Below are 18,267 nucleotides of genomic sequence, written 5' to 3'. Positions count from 1 at the left end.
TGCTGAGCCCCAAATGGGGGCCATAATGTGATCTGATGATATATGAAGAGCTGCTAAAGGGAGCCTGAACCATCCTAGCCTATACATTTTAACAGTTCCTTTTTACCGAGAGCCCACTTTACCACAAGACTTCAAAAATCTGCTGCCTCAGCTATTGGTGCAGTAAATCTGCCAACTGTGCCTGCAACCACATCATTTTACACTGCCTACAGCAGCCAATATAATGAGTCAATAATAAACCAAGGACCTTATAGGCCATGAATAGCTGGTTTATATTGGCAGATGCAAGCGTAGCTAAAACCTCTGACCAGACAAACAACACAAAGGAGTCTTTTAACAGTTTCTGTGCTTCCTTGCCGTTAATTATCTTAGTGCATATTTAATGCGTTTTCTAAAAATAAAGTAATTATTAATTGCAACAAACAGTGTACCCACCCTTCAGTTGCTGATACAATGCAGCATTTTCAGGCCAAGGCTCTGTGGCTGTGGAAAGAAGAGGAAATAATTAAGCAAGCCAAACAACAATGTGCTTGCAGATGCTAACTGAACACAAACGTTACCTAGAGCAGGAACACAAACTGCAACGATGCTGATGCAAGATTTAACCTGTCCTAAAATCACCCCATTGCCACTGTCTTCTCCCATACCTCTCTCCTGCTCACAGGGGGACAACACAGAGCAGAAAACTAAGTCCCAAAATGTAATGTTGCAAGAAAAGCTAAAATTCAAGCTACGTTACAGAAGGCCCTGTTAATTCTCAAGCAGCTGAAGCAGCTATTTTACCTCCACCATAAAAACATCCTTGTGCACATCCCCATCACAATTCTGGCCACTCTCAAGATCAACTATTTATTAAGGTACTAAACAAAGAATTCTGGAAAGAACAGAACAACACACAGAGGAGATAGGCACAAACCTCCAAACCAAGTGTGAGCAATGCTTTGGGGAAATGAAAGTCACTGGTCCTATACAATACCACAAAGTCAGGTGCTTGGGCACATCAGAAACCTATCCACCAGGACAACTGGGACTACTTATTGCTTTAAATGATGTACTGGTCAACCCTAAAATGGGAATGTCAATATGTATTAACAAAACTGCATCATCAGTTGTTCAAAACAGTTAAACAGTTGTTAAAAAAAAAGGCAAGAAAATAAAAGACAATCACATCTTCCATTAAGAACCGTTGCGCTTAATCAGTCATACACCACTTGAATTTATGGGAACGCAAAAACAGTGATCAGTACTGATTTACTGTTAATGGTAACATTAAGATAACAGGTCACCACATTGTTTCATCTCCCTTACATTCCTTGTGAATGTCTGATTAAAAAATCTATTTTAAAATACCAATTCAAAACTTGCATTCTACCCAAACTAGGTATTTGTAAACAAAATTAATGCCCTCATAACTTTAATGTTTTTAAGCAATAATGTCTATAAATAACTGTGCGGTTCAAACAGAAAGATGTCACTGGCTTCCGTAAGGTCATTCTTTGTGCCTTTGCCCTCAGAACTCGAAGGGAAAGAAAGTACAAATGTCTATCATCCTTTTTGGATACTCATGAAGTATTAACTTCTATGGAAGTCACATAGAACTGTAAAGCTTCTAACACTGTACACAGTTTTGCAAAGGTCACGGCCTCTAACATTAAGGCAGAGCGCCTACAAAAGCTATACTAGTATGGGCATGAGAAAGCAACTAATCACATTTAAGTGTCATGAAAAAATGTTTTATGTTTTATTGTAGCAGTTATTGGTTTTACACACCTCCATTAAAGTTTTGCCCTGGAGTAAAAATTTTTGAGGTGGAAGTACATTTACTTCTTTAAATAAAAAGAGACCAAGATAGTGTCTGTGGTATTACAGTCTTAACTGTTTAAAATAATTTATCTAACATACATTTCTTCAGGTCCACCGAAGTCTTGGAAGAGCAAATGGAATGAGAAAATTAAGAATGTTATTATTATACTTCAGTAAACTATCAGTGCTAGACTGAGATACTTACAGAAGTAACTAAGTCACAAAGGCACACTGATCTCAAATACTCCAGCCAACCAGTGAAAACATCCTTTTCACATGTCCAGAACGGTACACAGAACTTCAAATTGCATGGGCCCATTTCTACTGAAAATTTTTGCCTGAGCCTCTTCAGACTGAAATGTCAGATTTATATTGCATTCTTGAATTCCAGCCCAACTGGAAATGGCCTATTTTTACATAAGAACATGGCTGAAATATTTCAGGCCCACAAAAATGAAGTGAACTTTTCATCTTCCAACAAAATGCTTGGTGTATTTCAAGAAATTCAAACACTAGTAATTCCAGTCTGATCCTGGCACTAAGCTATATGCAGCCATAGAGATATACGTATATATGTAACAGCTTCTCGGCACATAGAACCCAAAACTACACCGCTGGTAAGGCATGCCATATCCATGCCATAAACTAAAACACGAGTAGAGTGGTTTTTTGTAACTTGTTTGCCCTTATCAGCTTATATTTTCCTTCCACATTCCACTGATCACATACAGATATTCATGAACTATTATCTGCTGATCCTAATTTCATTAGTCATGATATTAAGTCTTTATCACACAGTCTTAGTACACAAAAGCACATGCCCAAATTGAGGGATGGAAAGGACAAGGGTAGTTTAAAATCTTTGCATTCACTCATTCGCAGTTTAGTTGTGTACTAATATATGTCTTTTGTCATCTTTACATTTACTTGTCAAACAGCCATATGAAAATCTCAGCCTTCGTTATCAGTATACCTTAAACTCTGAATTTCAGCAGTTCCAAGAAAATGAATGAATAATAGCCCCTGCACTTGGCACCTGACAAGTCTCCAGAGGGAGGTCACAATTCCGACTATGCTGACAAGGTGGACACATGCTCATGAGCTTGAACTGAAGCCTCCAGTCCTTTTCACACAGACCAGACAATTGATTTTGCTGTCACTGTATGGACTGGATTTTAAAACAATCAACTTCATGTTAAGATTCACTTATTATTACTCATATCCCAGAAAACAAATATTCTGCAGCATGCATTCAGAATTGCACGCAGCCAATCACGTTCAGCCGCACCAGAGGTAAATACACAAAGCCTGTGTAATCCTCTGAAAATCAAAGAATTAAACACTCATTCGCTATCTATCTCATATCTTCCAATTTCTACTCACTCTTTCTTCCAAGGTGTTTAGAGTATTAAATATTTTTTTCTGATGGAGCAAGAAGTTTAAATACACACTGCTACCTGAGAGGTCCAGGTTTGTAAAGTGCAAGCTAAGCTCATGTATCAGCTACCAAGCCACCTTCAATTAGCTATAAGGTGAAAAGATGCAGCTAAGGGAGATCAGAACCGTGTTGGAGGAAGAGAAGAGGAGGAATTGCTGAAGGGCTGTCACACGCCTCCACGAGAGGAGAAAGTGTGTAACATCTTTAATGTACGGCAATGACTCTTGCCTTATGAATGTAGGTGAAGACATAATTTGTAGAATAATAGGCACTAATATTACACACTGCTTCAGTTCTGTCATATTTCCAATCCATCAAGTTGATTAATGCTATAATAACTCCTCACAAACTTATCATTTGTGCACTAATGAAGTCAAATCCAGTTTATCCTTTGGCAACTATAATCTTCCGGTCTGTAGATGTTAGTTTCCCTGCTAACCACAGCTACTGTGGCACTAGGTATATAAAGAGAAAATTAACAAATGTGATGTCAACTCAGTTTCAGAAGCTTTCAACACAGAATCACATTTATGTGTTAGAACCTACGCAACAGACATTTTTATCATTAGCTGCTCACAGGATTAAATAACTGCCTGGAAGTATGCCTTACAGGAAGAGCTTCTCCACATATCTTCAGAATTAGGAACTATTTGGTTCTTCCTTCTGCCTTCATAATCAGAGGAATTACTATTGTGTGGTTTTCAATGGGTCTGTCTCTCAGGCGTGCAGTCTTTAGTAAAAGTTGTTTTCCCACCCTACTGAAACTTTTCCCATGCTTAACGAATTCAAATTTTAGTCTTTCATGTAGATGGTCTGCTGTTTGTTCAGGACAAGCAAACCTCATACTATTGTCTCTCCCTGCCTCCCCTCTACCAAACTGCTTGCTTTAAAGCCAGGTATAGGAAACAACCATCTGCAGGATCAGTCCTCCCTGTAGCATTTGTCTGAAGTGAGTTTGAGTTCAAAAATTACTGGGAAGTGAAAATTAGAGTGAGATGGACACAGAAAGCATTACTTTGCAAGCCTTGTTATCCTAGGAGCTGAGAGTTCAGCAGATGCAGCATATCACAACAACCAGAGAAGTAAAATAGCAAGTAAATCACCTACATAAAATCTTATTTGGTTTTGTGGATGACTAAAAATGCATGAAAATTTCACTAAGCTCAAGGTGTTTGTTAGTCAAAGTTTCATTTATTAACAGTTTAGCATAGAAAATGTGATTTCAAAGTGTTAACAGGGTTCTCAGGTGTCAAATTAGACTTCGAGAAGAAAATTCTGTGAACTGTGTTGCATGTTCCCAGCGGAATTTTAATTACTTGGGTTTGCAACTATCCATTAAAACATTAAAACTATTAGATTACTAGAATCTTCACCTGTCACGTCAGAGAATGACTTAGAAAATATGTAATCTCTGCTCTCAGTAAAAAACTTCCAAAACACACAATAAGTCATGACAGTCACATAAAATTCTTTGCCACTAAAAATGTATTGCATTAGATGCATTCTTCAGATTTTGTGGTGAAATGTTTTACTTGAGCAACATTAAGGCCAGAAACAGATACTCAACTAGCATTTTGATTTCAACGTTTCCAGATGTTTCAGACTGTGATTTCAATATTAAGACTTTATCCACCCAAATGCTTTTGGGACAGCAAGAGAGAAGAACGCACATATGCTGTAAGAAGAGATACTCAAGAGCACTGGACCCCACTACCAGCAGGGGATCAGGAGCTTACCTGAGGCCTGTGCACATCTCAGCTCCAACTAATGCTCTCAAAACAGGACATACTGTACTTGTACAGTGCTGAATTTTAATCCAAAGAATGAGAGGCTGCAATAGCACTCCCCCAGTGAAGTCTATGCAAGAGGAAGTACCACATTCCCAAGATGCTCTACAGTGCCCCAGCCCCACCAATTCCTTGTCCAGGCTGTTCAGAGTCTCTTTATACATGTACACAACTCAGTTTCAACTCCTACACTCTACTGGGAAACTATTCATCCTGTGTCAGTGCTGCCTGGACAGACGGGGGAAACAGACATTTTCATCCACCTTCACAATGATGAAAGAGATGTAATGAAATGATGGTTTACAGTTATGCCTTTAATTCTGTTACTTCAAAAAATGAGACTCTATGGAAATGAGAAGCCACAAAATACTCTGCATGTTAAATCATGTAATATGCTAAACAACAACACCGCCATTTCAGCAGTCTAGTATGAATAGCCAGTTTCAAGTGGAAGGGTATGCAGTGTGATTTGCCCTGCTAGTCTGTTTGTTGTCAAGCTACAGCATTCTTGAATATCAGCCACAGCAAACACCACAGACCTCTGGATCCAGGCATCAAGATGTTCCCTCCTGCACAGGAAATTAAGTTATCAACAGGCTAAAAGTTTTTGTAGGAAAAATTCAACTTGAAATTAGGTTGTTGCAAGCTATTAGCAATACCATAGAATTTTGGTGGGGCAAGAACATTTCTGAAAGACAATGCAGATCGCAATAGTTTCCTGTTATAAAACTAGCCTATACCTAATAAAAATCAAGACTACTGCATTAAGACTCAATATTACTATCCTGTTGATTATTTCTCAAATAGTGAAAAACTATACAGTGAGAATTAAATCAAGACAATTTCTGCCCCGAATCTCCTATAAACTAAAATTTACTTAATTCTCAGTATGCTAGCAATTTTCCTTTTGTGTCTTCTTCCTGCTTCTGTGAACACAGTACTCAGTCAACTAACAACCTCTTCCATGCAGTTCACTGTGTGCTGTTGCATAGATGAGCCTAGGATCTAGCTAGTGAACATCTGATCTTCTCAGAGTAATTTCCTGCAATGTTAAGAAGTTTATGGGTTGTATAGAAATAAAGACTACTTCTCTAAAGTCACCACATTTGCATGGATCAGTTTTCTTTCTGATATATTCCTCTTAAACACTTTTATATAAAACTTGCATAAAAAGGAGGAAAGCTAAAACATCTGTATTTACCAGTTTGGTTCACACAGCACTACAAGGCCTGTTAAAAGAGCCAAGAGGCAAGATATCCTCTATTAAACACCAAAAAAAGTTGGCATTAATTTGAATCACAGTATTGCAATATTACAGCTGGAGAGATTAACTTACACATTATTTCCAGTTTCCTTTAGCCTCTCCCCAGGTACAAATTTGATTAAATTATAATGAGATACCTCAAAACTGCTTTCTCACAAGAGTAAACACTAAAAAGAAATTTAGTCTTACATCTGGGCAACATTCACATCCAACATTACACACCAGTCTCCAAACATTACACAGCAAACATCATAACCGTCAGCAGGAACACAGTTACCTTTTCTGGTTTCCCAAGACTGGTGCTATGGGGGTGACCGGCTACTCACTATGTTCTAGATGTAGTAACCCAAAGAAAGCCACACAGAACGCTATCGCACAGACTCCAGAAGGAAAGAGGATTATTCACCACTTGACATTAAGATGCATCAAAAAGAAGCAGACAATCACTTCATTCTCTTTTCATAATACAAATTGGTCATATTTTCAAGTAGTAATATATTACTTTAAAAGAAAAGGCCAAGAATTTATGTGTTTCTATACCGTTATTACAGAAAATAAGTGGAGGGGTATATTTTGATTAATACAGTGAAGCTGTGGCCACTTTGGAACCAAAGCAGTTGAAAATATGTATCTCATACATTAACAGTGATCAATAAAGGAAGTATGAGAAAGTTGTGAATTAGCTTCCTTAAGACCCACCACCAGTCCAACCCACCCACACTGAATACAGATCAATTTCATGTAATTGGTCTGATCCTGTAAACTAACAAGGGCCAAGAAAAAACGAAAACATCAGCAACTCCCTGGCTCTGCTGACAAAGGACTAAAAAGTGTTTCATAGTGCCTTGCCAAATGAAAACCGACTTTCACACAAGTTAAACCGTATGCATTAAATCATGTATCAAATAATTACACCATTTGCTTAAATCCATCCCAGGCCTCCTACACAGAGCTATTACAATTCACGTAAATCATGACTGTTCAGTAATTATTGATCAAGCAGATTGTCATCATAAAGACTCAATCTCAGCAACAATTCTCAAACTTGAGTTTCCTGTGGCTGCACCACTAAGACAGTCAGCGTGTGACATTACTGCAGCAGCCATTTAGCATGACACAATCTGCTTCTTCACCCTCCAAGAAAGCTATTAATTGCATGTATTTAAGCATTAGTCCAATTCTGTTACTATCTTTGAGTTGACTTTCCAGAGCATACACATCTGCAGTTCAATCATCCAGGATGCTCAGCACTCATTGCTAGGGGAGGCCACAGGAGAGAGATCACTCAGCATCTCCCCACTTGCACAATCACACCTCCCACCAGCAGAGGCGGCCAAAAAATCTCAACAAAATTAAATCCATAAATAGAAGTTGCTCCTAAATCAACATCTGGATTTATTCAGAAAAAACAAGAGAGTGTGCCAGCTAAATGATCTCAAAACATTTATTTATAAAGTCCTGACAAGATGGAGCTATTTTACTTATTCCTGATATTCAGCATAAATACTCCATCTCAAAGAAGCTCTGTAATTCTTAATCATACCTTTTTATAGATCTCTAAATCAATACCTTCCCTTTGTGCTACTTAAGTCCCTTGCCCCTCTTTGGCCCTGACTCAAGAAGTGAAACTTTAAGCACAGCAGCTGTGAAGAGTAGGACAGTGGAGGTATGGTACTCATGAATGCCTTAAGTGCCTTACTGAACTGGGATGTTTCTTAGCCATGTTATCTACACTTGTACACTTTAAATCAGTCCTTTGAAAGCTCTCTTAGATTGAGATCCCCTCTTCTCTGTGGTAGTCTGAACTCCTCCTCCCCTACAGATATTTGGCAGGCAGTCTGAACACCACTTCTGCAAAATGCCCGGAGCTCCCTGCTTTCTCATCCACAGCACCCCTGCCCTGATCCACAACAGAAATCCTACACATCTGTCCAGCCAGACAGGACCTCAATATCCCACAGGTGCTCCAAAAGCTGCTCCCCACACACAGAATTCCTGCTCACCCAGCCCTAGTCCCTCTGGGCTTTCAGTAAGGCTCCCCTGCATTGTCCCTTTCCTGTCTTGCCCACAGCCCTGAGCACAGTGGTACCAGGAGTTACAAGTGATGACAAAATAAGACTCTGCCAGAGTCCTGAAAAGGGGCAAGAAGAGCTGAGACCTCTAGGCAGAAGAGCTCTGCAGGGTAAAAACAGAGCATTGATGCAGTCAGCCAGCCAAGCGCTGCCACTAGCAAGGGGAAAGATGGTGCTTTAGGGCTCACAGTCTTTAAGTCATCCCAAAACAGACAATGGTCTTTGCAGTAGCACCTCTCAGGCTCTTCCTCACCTCTGGGAAACACTGCAGACTCCCTACTTCAAAATCTGAAAATGTTATCCTGTTCTTTTAATCATATCCTCACAGCCTTCCTCATTTCTTTTCCAAGGCTTTCAGTGAACACACCCAATGCCTCCAGAGTTTCTCCAATATGGTATTCAAATGCAAATGCCACCCCCCAAAAAAAAAAAAAAAAAAAAAAAACCAAAAAACATGCAGTTGGACTTGGAAAGTTCTTGCTAGGGATGCAAGCATGACATTGGCTTCAATTTTATTATACAACAGCTAGAAGGCAGAACTGTTAAAAATTCCCATCTCTCAGCATTTTTTCTTTCCAATTCAGCATACACATTCCATTTTTTTGGTTGGGCTTTTTCCCCCACAAATGAGACTGGTATCAATTTTTCCTCTTTCTTTGGAGCACCATTGTAATTTTTTCCTTTGATGTTTCCAATCCTTCCTACGCATTTCATAGGTTTTACTACTACATGTAAATTCTTCCATTTTGTATTAAAAAATCCACATTTGTGTGCCATCTATGTCGCCTTCTCAATAACTAAAGAGCAGAATTTAAAAAGAATAATAATAATAAAAATTTCAGAACCTGGTGCGGACTTTCTCCCTGTCCTCTCCATGACTTGCATGCATCTGCAGTTTCTCACTCACTTTCAAGAAAGAGCTGAAAATGCCCAGCAGCGTAGCAACATTGGACACCCGTTCACCTAGAGGAAAGGACAGCAACCAAGCTCTTTCACTCAATTCTTGTTTTGAAAAGGGAGTGGCTCATAGGGCACAAACCTACAGGAAGCGACCACGTTAGTGCCTGAGGACAGTCAGAGAATAGAACATTCAAGGACCAGAGAGAAAAAAGGAGTGAGAAAGACAAGAAACTGGTCTCTCTCCAAAGTCATTCTTCTATGACCTCTTGTGAGCTGAACAGTTAGGCTCCTAAGCAGCACTCATATTTGAAGCATTCTACAACGGATGAAAGCTCACTTGCAAATCAAACTGGACAATAGCAAAATAAGTGTTACTTTTCATTTACTAACTTTGTTACTGTTATTTCTAGAGCAATCTCATTTCTGGCATGAGAAAAGACAACAGTACTTTAGCAGAAAACATGTAACAATAAAATGCTGATTAGAGAAAGACTGCTTAGTTTTAATGGAGCCAGAAACAACTACAGAAGCATACTCTTACTATAAACTGCAATTGTATCGCTTCTTAAAAACAAAAAATAACAGTATCTCAAAATGAATTGTGTACTGTACTATAATAATTGTGAAAGTAACTTTTCCCCCAACCTAAAAAAAGACTAGATAGGCAACCCACTCAAAGGACTGGTTCAAATCAAGCCATAAAACGTACGTGTCTGAGCATAAATTGGCAAGAGCAGTGTAAGAGACTTCTTTATTGGAACTGAACAAGAGTTAAAGGGATTCCTTTTAGTTTCATTACCAAAAAAAAAAAAAGCACAGGTAAAAGAACACTGTAAGATAAAATCATACAGCCTGACAAATTTTGTATTTTCGAATCGCCTGGTTCTGACTACAAGCACCTCTGCAGAAGCCTTAAACAATCTGTGCTGCAGGCAACCTGTTATTAAGCAAGAATAACTATGTTTTTTCACCTTACACATGCAGGAAATGTTAACATTTACCTATGCACATTTTGATGCACAAAATGCATACTCCATTTAAATTTTATGTCTTTATGTGCAGGAACAATTCAGGTGGTCAGGTTTCATTCCCAATGTATTTGTTCTCAGCCAAACTGCAGCTTGTCTCAATACATTAAACATGCACATCGGAGATTTATTTGTGCTCTGGCATGTCACACTGGAGGTAGACTCACTAAGAATGTAAAATATCTAAAGGCAGAAGGGCATCTGTTTTTCAAACTGCATTCATTTCCCTTAGTATTAAAACTAGCCTAAGACCTTTGGACGTAACTCAACAGCAATAAACAGAAGTAATTTTCCAGAGATCAAAGGACAAACAAGGACATTATTTTCTCTCTTTTGATCACTGATCTAAAACTGGGGGGTGGGGCTGGGGTATGGATAAGCATATTGAGTAATTTAGTGATCAATTAAACATCTTTTCAACAATCTTTTACAGATTATTTGAGCAGTCAGCTTCTCAAAACTACTAGAGTTAGGAAGATTAATGTTCTGGACCACTTGAAAGCTGGCACTCTAATTCTTCTTACAGTATAAACACTCATTTCCTATCCCGTTAATACATGATTGATGCCGAGCTACTCTAAACAAATTCTCTACCATATTATCCAATTAATATTTTCTGCAGTTCAGAAACAGATGCTTTAAAATGTGACAACATCCTTGCAATTCATGAAGCCATGGAAATATTTGTTTATTATACCTTGAGACACAGCATCAACCTCTTTATATTTCTGAATAGGCAAAAGTTGAATGGCACTAAAGCAAGTGGTTTACTCTACAGATGTGATTTAGTCATCATTTTGTACTTAATCATTAATTCATTACAGCAGCAGGCTGTGCTCAGCATGTTCAGGTGAACGTGTGTTACACAGAGGGTGCAGAACTACTGCAGCAGTGCAAGCAGGCTGAGCAACTGGTGCTCCCACAGAACAGCTGAGGTTGGAAGGCACTTCTGGAGGTCCAGGGTCAGCTGCAGCAGGTTGCCCAGGCCCATCTCCAGTTTGGTACTGATCATCTCCAAGGAGGGAGACTCTACAATTGCTTTGAGCAACCTACTCCAGTATTAAAACATCCTCACAGTAAAAAAAATTTTCGTATGTTCAGATGGTATTTTCTGTGTTTCAGTCTGTGTCAAGACAAACCTTAGAATAGGGACATCAGAAGTGAATGCATAAGGTGCAGAAAAGAAGTTTTCTAACACATACACAAGCAAGTCAGTGTGTAGAAGAAAGTTATGATCCTCTTCTCTAGTAAAACCCTCCCTTAAGCTTTTAAAACATTTCTAGAAAACAACCTATGCTGGGATGATTGTCTTTAAACACTGGCATGCAAAGAGCCTTGCTTTATGGCTATGACATGTTGGAGCAGTGGTAATTCATTGCAACTGCCACGACAAAGCGACCATCCTCATGAACAGGATCCTTGATGGCAAGCCAGTCAAATTTTATTTTTATGGACACAGAAAAAATCCTCAATCATTCTTATCATTCTTACATTTCCATATCTACATAAAAGAAAGGCAGTATTCACAACCACAGATATGGGGACAAGACGCTATTAAAACAAGTGTCATTGTTAAGTGGTATTTTTTTCCTCACAGATACACCATTTGTCTTTCTCACAAATATTCTTACATTTGCAGGATATTTATATCTTCTTGGTACCAGAATAAGTGTTCTCTGTGTTTGTGCAATGTCTCAGGAAATCCAGAAGCGTGGTGGGTATTGGCCAAGATCCCAGATAAATTTTTTCTTTTTTCCACTAGAAAAAAACTTCCATATCCACAGAGTGAGTGATTCTGCAGTCATTTAGTTCCAGTCAGGGACTGGTACATAGTACAGACGAGCCAAGAAGGCCACAACTCACTGGCAAAGGTATTTTTTCTTTTCAAGGGAGATAACTGCTTTTGCCACTGATTCGCTTTTGCAAAGCAAAGGCAATATGTCATAATTTTGTTTTAAAGAACGATTCAGTGGACAGGTCTGCAACAAGGATTTGTACTGCACCTTGAGTTACAGTAAATAGCTGCATATCCAGCAGAAGTACAAGATTAATAAAATAAGGACCAAGCATTCCTGCTCTGCAAAAAATAAAGGAGTATTGACAGTATTTTTCTGTTAGATGCCTACATATTACTTTACCTATAGAAAGAAAATGAGCATCACTTAACCTGTGACTGACAGGTAAAAGATGCAGTGCTACTGTTTTAAGCTTATTAAATTGCAGAAGGATCCAGAAGTACTTGAGCAGCTCTGATGCCCCGAAAGCACCACCTTAATAGTACAATTTTTAACACATTAGTCTGAGTATTATAAGCAGCATGCAACTACCCTGAAGGGGAGGCAAGAATCTCTCCAGGAACAGAGGAAGAATGCTTCAGCAAGGAGGGAAAGAGCCAGTTGTTGCAGAACTTTTTCTTCTTGTTTCCATTTTTTCAAATATGCCTTTTCCTTACACTATACTTAATTTGGATCTGACATTGCTGTATTCCACAACAATCTGCTCGTTTAGCAGGAAGTTGTTGCGGAAAAAACCAGCACTTTCAATAAGAACACAATGAGATGCCTACATACAGTAGAGTTTTGAGTTTGTATTTGTAATTCCAGAAGAAAGTAAGTATCAGCAAGCTGTCACTCTAGAATATTCATAAAGGTCACAGAGCAGAGGAACACAGCAGAATCAACACCTACTCACATATGTCATTATCCTTGTGTTCCACCAAGTAAGTAAAATATACTAAAGGCTAGTAAATGGCACTAAAACAATGCTGATCATGACTGTATTCTCCACATCCTGAGGATCCAGGGCTCTGGCCCTCAGAATGTAAGCACCACTTGTGCTAACATCTATGAATTAATGAACGCCAACCCAAGAGCCCAGCACAACTTTCAAGCTTGACTATGGGTACCTCTACACACACAGATTCAAGATCCAACACCTTCAGTTAGCCCACCAGGCAGGGGCAAGCCTATTCTGGAAACTGTACATTCACCATAGAGATTCCAACTCAGATTGTTATGCTGGGGCCTCTACCAAATGGCAGAAGGCCCAGCTTCTGAGACAAAACACCACCTTCCTCCTTAACAGTCAAGAATGCTATTTCCTTGCAGTATTTCTGGCTTGTGAGCTTGTGGAGCAGCAAGAAAACTGTAACAAAAAATAACAAGTAAGGGGAAACTGGGCAACACACTGATTTTCAGGAGGCAGAACACTAAATGTATTTTGAACTTCCTAGCAACGAATTACCTGAGGTGCAAGAGTTGGTTGGGGTTTTTTTGCTTCAGAGCAGATCAACGTAATTTTTTACTAAATAACTCCACTGTGACACACATTTCTCTTTTATGACAAGGCTCACGTGCAGTTTAAACGGCCCGGCTGCAGCAAACCACAAGAGCACTAACAAGTAGCGAAGGTGCCGTTACATTTCTGAGCCTCCCAAGAGCAACAGAGGAAACGCCACAGGCACCCGCGGGGAGCGGGAGAGGCCGGCACCCGCCGAGCGCTCCCACAGCGCGGGACTCGGCTCCAGCTGCTGAAGTTACAAATACGACGCAGTTTTTTGGACGACTGAGGAAAAGTTAATTGCTTTAAACACAGAAAAGTTATTAAATCAAAGTAAACAGGCGCTCTGGCCCAGCTAGGGGCTAGGGACCCCATAAAGGAGGGGGCCGGGTGAACCTGTGCTCCGCGGGGAGTCGCGCAGCGCGAACCGCCCTCGGGGCCCAGCGAGGGGACAGGCACCCGGCACCGAGCCTCGTACGGCACCCGGAGCCCCGGTCTGCCGCTGGCCCTACGCAGCCGCCCTCCCGGCACGAGTGGCCGGCTCGCTCCCACGGCGCCCCAGCCCCGTCCTGAGGGGTCACCCAGGGGACCCGGGCGGCTCCTGCCCCGCCGCCACCCTCAGGCCGCCACCCGGAGCGCGGCGCCTGACGCGAAGCTGGGCCCGGCCGCCCGCGGCTCTCCGGGCCGCCGCCCGCCCGCCCCCGCCCCTCACCGGCCAGCTGAGTCACGAAGGCCTCCGCCACCAGCGACATGTCGCGCAGGGTGGGCGACAGGCAGGCCGAGGGCACGCACAGGAACTGGGCGCCGCGCCGCCGGGGCAGCAACTGCATCCGGGGCCTGCCCCGCCCCCGCCGCCCGGGGCGGGGCCCCGCACGCGGCCCCCTGCGCCCGCCGGCGGCACGCGGGGCGGGGAGCGCGGCCCGGCGCTGGCACGCGCGCGGCGCGGGGCCCTGCTCGCTGGCGGCGCTCAGCGGGTCCGGGAGGGCGACCGAGCGGCGCCTGCGGATAACCGGGCGCTGGGGAGCTGCTGTCACCCGCCTCGGTCCGGTCTGAGGAGCCGTCCCTCTGGACTCGCGTCCCCTGGGAGCCCCAGCGGGGCGGAACCACGCGCTTCGCCACGGCGCAGCAACTCTCCGCACTGGGGAGTGCGCGGGCACCGAAAGCAGAACCGGGGGCTGCCAGTAGCGGGAAGAAGCCGGGGCTGATGCGCTGGCAGCGCAGGGCACGGCCGGCGGCCCGGGCACGGCCAGCCCTGGCGCTCGCCGCCGGAGCCTTCTGCCGTGCAGAGGCGGCTGGCCCCGAGGTGCCGCGGGCGCTTCAGCGTTACTCTGGTAGCAAAATGAAATGCGAGCGCGCGGAGGGAGCATTGCTGGCGTTTTGCAGCTCTTGCTTGCTGGTGGGTGAGGCGTGTGCAACCCGCGCGGTGGCCCCGCGGGGAGCACCCCGGGCAAGGCTGCGCTGGGCCGGCAGGGCAGCGTCGGGATGGAACATCGCGGCTGCTGCGGCTGAGTCCCCAGTCACAGGGAGGCTCTACTGGGATGGAAGGGCAGCTCAGCCTACCCCACGTGTCGTGGCGAGGCAGTATCTTAAGGAGCTGAAAGACACAAGTTAGACTATTTTACATTCCTTTCTTATGGAAGAGTCCCAACAGGGTTCTTCGTGGGTTGTTGAGGGGGTGTGTTTGGTTTTTTTAATTCAGTGTAGAAAGAGCGATTGGAATGCTGTCACCAGCTCTAGGGTCTCCCCAGCAAGGTGACTCAAGCCTTCATTCCCCTGCCGCTCATCTGTGCGGAGTTCTGACACACGCGTGGGTTTTATCTCATTAGTTCTCTGAAGCTAACACAAACGGCTAAATATGGTTTAGAGGCTGAAAGCAGAAAAAAGGCCAGCCTCTAAGCACCTGAAATTGCCACGCTGATGGTGAGACAGAACTCTTCCCTGATACAAACATGAACGAAAGAGCTGCTTCTAGCTGCACAGCTTTGGAACACACCGCTCCCCTGGACAGGTCAGAACAGTGTACCCCTTGGGCCATTAATTGTTTGACCTTTAAAACACAAATCACAGAGGAAGGGAGACAAGGTGGGCATTAAATGATCTGAATCTGACACAAGGTTGTTCTGAGAAGCTTAGGTGCTTTCTTTACTGAGCATACTGGATATGTCCTTCTCCACGTCCTGGTACCAAAATGCTTCCTGAAGTGTCTTGGGGACAGTAAGTTATAACTAAAGGGACTCAGTAAAGGGTACAGCTGCCTTTTCTTCATCTCACATTAAGATTCCATAAGACAAACTCTGCATTTTGAGGTGTACACCTTGCCTTTAAACAAGCACTAATTTCTTAATCTTGATTCCATAATATTAAGACTATCTAAAGTTTGGGAAAAAGCCGTAAAATTAAGTTATACATCAAATATGTAGATTGCAGAGAGCATAGTGGATGTGGTCCATTATTCTGCGTGCCTCTTGGTCCTCATTTATCTAGCCACACTTTAGTGAGAATTAAGATTATCTCATTTTATCAAATAGACTTACTCTACTGTGAAGGACAGGCAACACAATGATATTTCAGTCTTCTAAGATCTTACAAGTACTAGAAGATATAGAACAAATACAGAAATGTATTAAAGTTTGCGAAGTATGTGGAAGTCCTGGTGACGCTTACTATTGAATCACAAAGTGTCATTACTAAAAATATTCTTCACACGGTAGCAAAGCATGATATTAGGGCAAAAGCAGAAGAGCCAGTAAATACATTGGAACAATGGACCGAGGCCTGAAAACAGTAATGTGGAAGAGGACTGATTATTTTTAAATGCTGTTGAAAGCTGCATTTCTAGTTACAGTTATAAGTTGGATAGCACTGAATTATAGAAACTCCGAGCAGTCTTGAGTAGTTGTGTGGCTTTGTATTAGAAGATTATAACAGTCTAAATTAAGATGGTGTGTCCTATTTGAGTCCTTTCACCACCAACAGTATTTAGAAGGCTAAAACCACAAGACAGTGCAGAAGTTGCCCTGATAAGGCTGAGCTTGAACTAGGTGTGAGCTAGGCCAAATCCACAATATTAGCACCAATTAAAGAGGAAGGTTTCTCTGTAGAGCTCGGTTCAATACAAAGAGCTCATCTCCAGAAATGAAGGTGGATGATACAAACTAAGTCAGGGAACAGAAATCGGGAAATAATCCAGCAAGTATCAACAAACACACACCAGCAGAAATCTATGAAAATCCAAACAATTAGCCAAAACAGGATGAAAACTGAATGATGCTCAGCCCATGCCTCCAGTGTGTGGCAGGACACAGATGCTTAAGCTCCCTTCTCTGGGGCAGGTCAGAGCAGTGGTTTTTCTTTCTGCATTCCCAGTCCTCCTCCCTGCTCCCACTAAAATGACTGCTTTAGCAGAGTATCTTGTAGGAAATCCTCCAGGGAGACCTGCAGTGATGATAGATAGTAATAATGAAACCGACTCCATCACCACCTTTACCTTTATTTGATACTCCTCTTGCCTCCCCCGGCTTTTTGAAGAAAGTCATCGGTCTTGTGAGCCTGGCTTCCTGCAGGGCCTGCATGTGAATCATTTCTTCAGCTGGTCACACAATTAACAAACTTTCTGGTAATACTTACTCCATGCCATGGAAAGCTCCCCAGTTTTCACAGATTTTAAAAGCTTAACAGCAGATCCCAAGGTACTAGCGCCTGATTTCAGTGCTGAGGGAAGGATGCACTTTCAGATAGGATTTCAAGGGAAACCAAAAGGCAGAATTACAGAATCACACAGAATCAAAGAATGGTGAGGGTTGGAAGGGACCTCTGGAAAACTAGTTTGTCCCTTGGGCTTTGCATTTCAGAAAGTCAACCAGAGTGGATCTAGTAGAACCATTACCTGTTAATAAGAGTCTCACCTTACACAGGCATGCCCAAAAGATGGAGTAGTTTTCTCATAGCGCATCTCTCCACATGGACTGCCTTTACCAGGTAAGGTATTAATTGCTAGGGTTACACTGTCTGCTGGGGAAACAGGGCTAGGCCATACACACATACACTCCATTTAGAATAGAATTTGAATAGGATAAATCTTCTGCCTAGGAAAAAAAAAAGACTGTTCTTTTTAGTTCCCTTAATATTATTTAGACAGCTTTTAACATGTATGTTTAGCTTGTATTCTTTTGTTCCATGTTAATATTTAATAAAATGTGCATATTATACGTGTAGTATAAGTCCTTTGCAGATATAATTGTTAGGAATATTTTTACAAGAAGAATTGGAAGATGGCAATGAAAGGCTTTTGGTCTCCTGCATTTTTTTAAGCTGTTAGCTTTTTAACACATCCACTATTGCTGGCCATTCGAATTACAGTCTAGCTGGCCAAGTGTATGACAGGACATAAGATTAAACAAACCACCAGAAAGTGGAGACAGTTGAATGAGAGTCTCCAAATTTTGGTTCTGCTAGGTGTTGCTTGCAATTCTTAAGTTTGTGAAGGTGACAGAGGACACTGCAGAGTTGTTCTGTTTTGCGGTATGACCTTTCTTCATCCCAAGACAACTGGCTGGGCCCATACAGCAGAGCACCTTCTCAGCACATGACAGGGGTCCTCTGCCCAAACCGCTGTTTTCCATTTCCATGGAGCAGGTCTCTAAGAAGCCAGGCCTTTTCAAGGCACAGGAGTGCTGCCAGTCATAGATTCAATTAG

General features: G+C 42.1%; 1 protein-coding gene across 1 annotated transcript in view; it reads right to left on the bottom strand.

The window, feature by feature from the left end:
* The window catches only part of MTX2 (metaxin 2), a 35,345-nt gene extending 20,922 nt beyond the window's left edge, over positions 1-14,423 (bottom strand). The window contains exons 1-2 of the mRNA XM_037397595.1: positions 14,284-14,423; positions 436-483 (exon numbers count right to left, since the gene is read on the bottom strand). Coding sequence (XP_037253492.1) covers positions 436-483; positions 14,284-14,401 — 166 coding nt within the window. The 5' untranslated portion in view covers positions 14,402-14,423. The remainder of the gene's footprint in view (positions 1-435; positions 484-14,283) is intronic.
* Positions 14,424-18,267: the final 3,844 nt, after the last annotated feature.

This window comes from Falco rusticolus, chromosome 8 (genome assembly GCF_015220075.1).
Source record: "Falco rusticolus isolate bFalRus1 chromosome 8, bFalRus1.pri, whole genome shotgun sequence".
NCBI classification, from domain to species: domain Eukaryota; kingdom Metazoa; phylum Chordata; class Aves; order Falconiformes; family Falconidae; genus Falco; species Falco rusticolus.
This window is presented reverse-complemented; position numbering and strand designations above follow the sequence as displayed.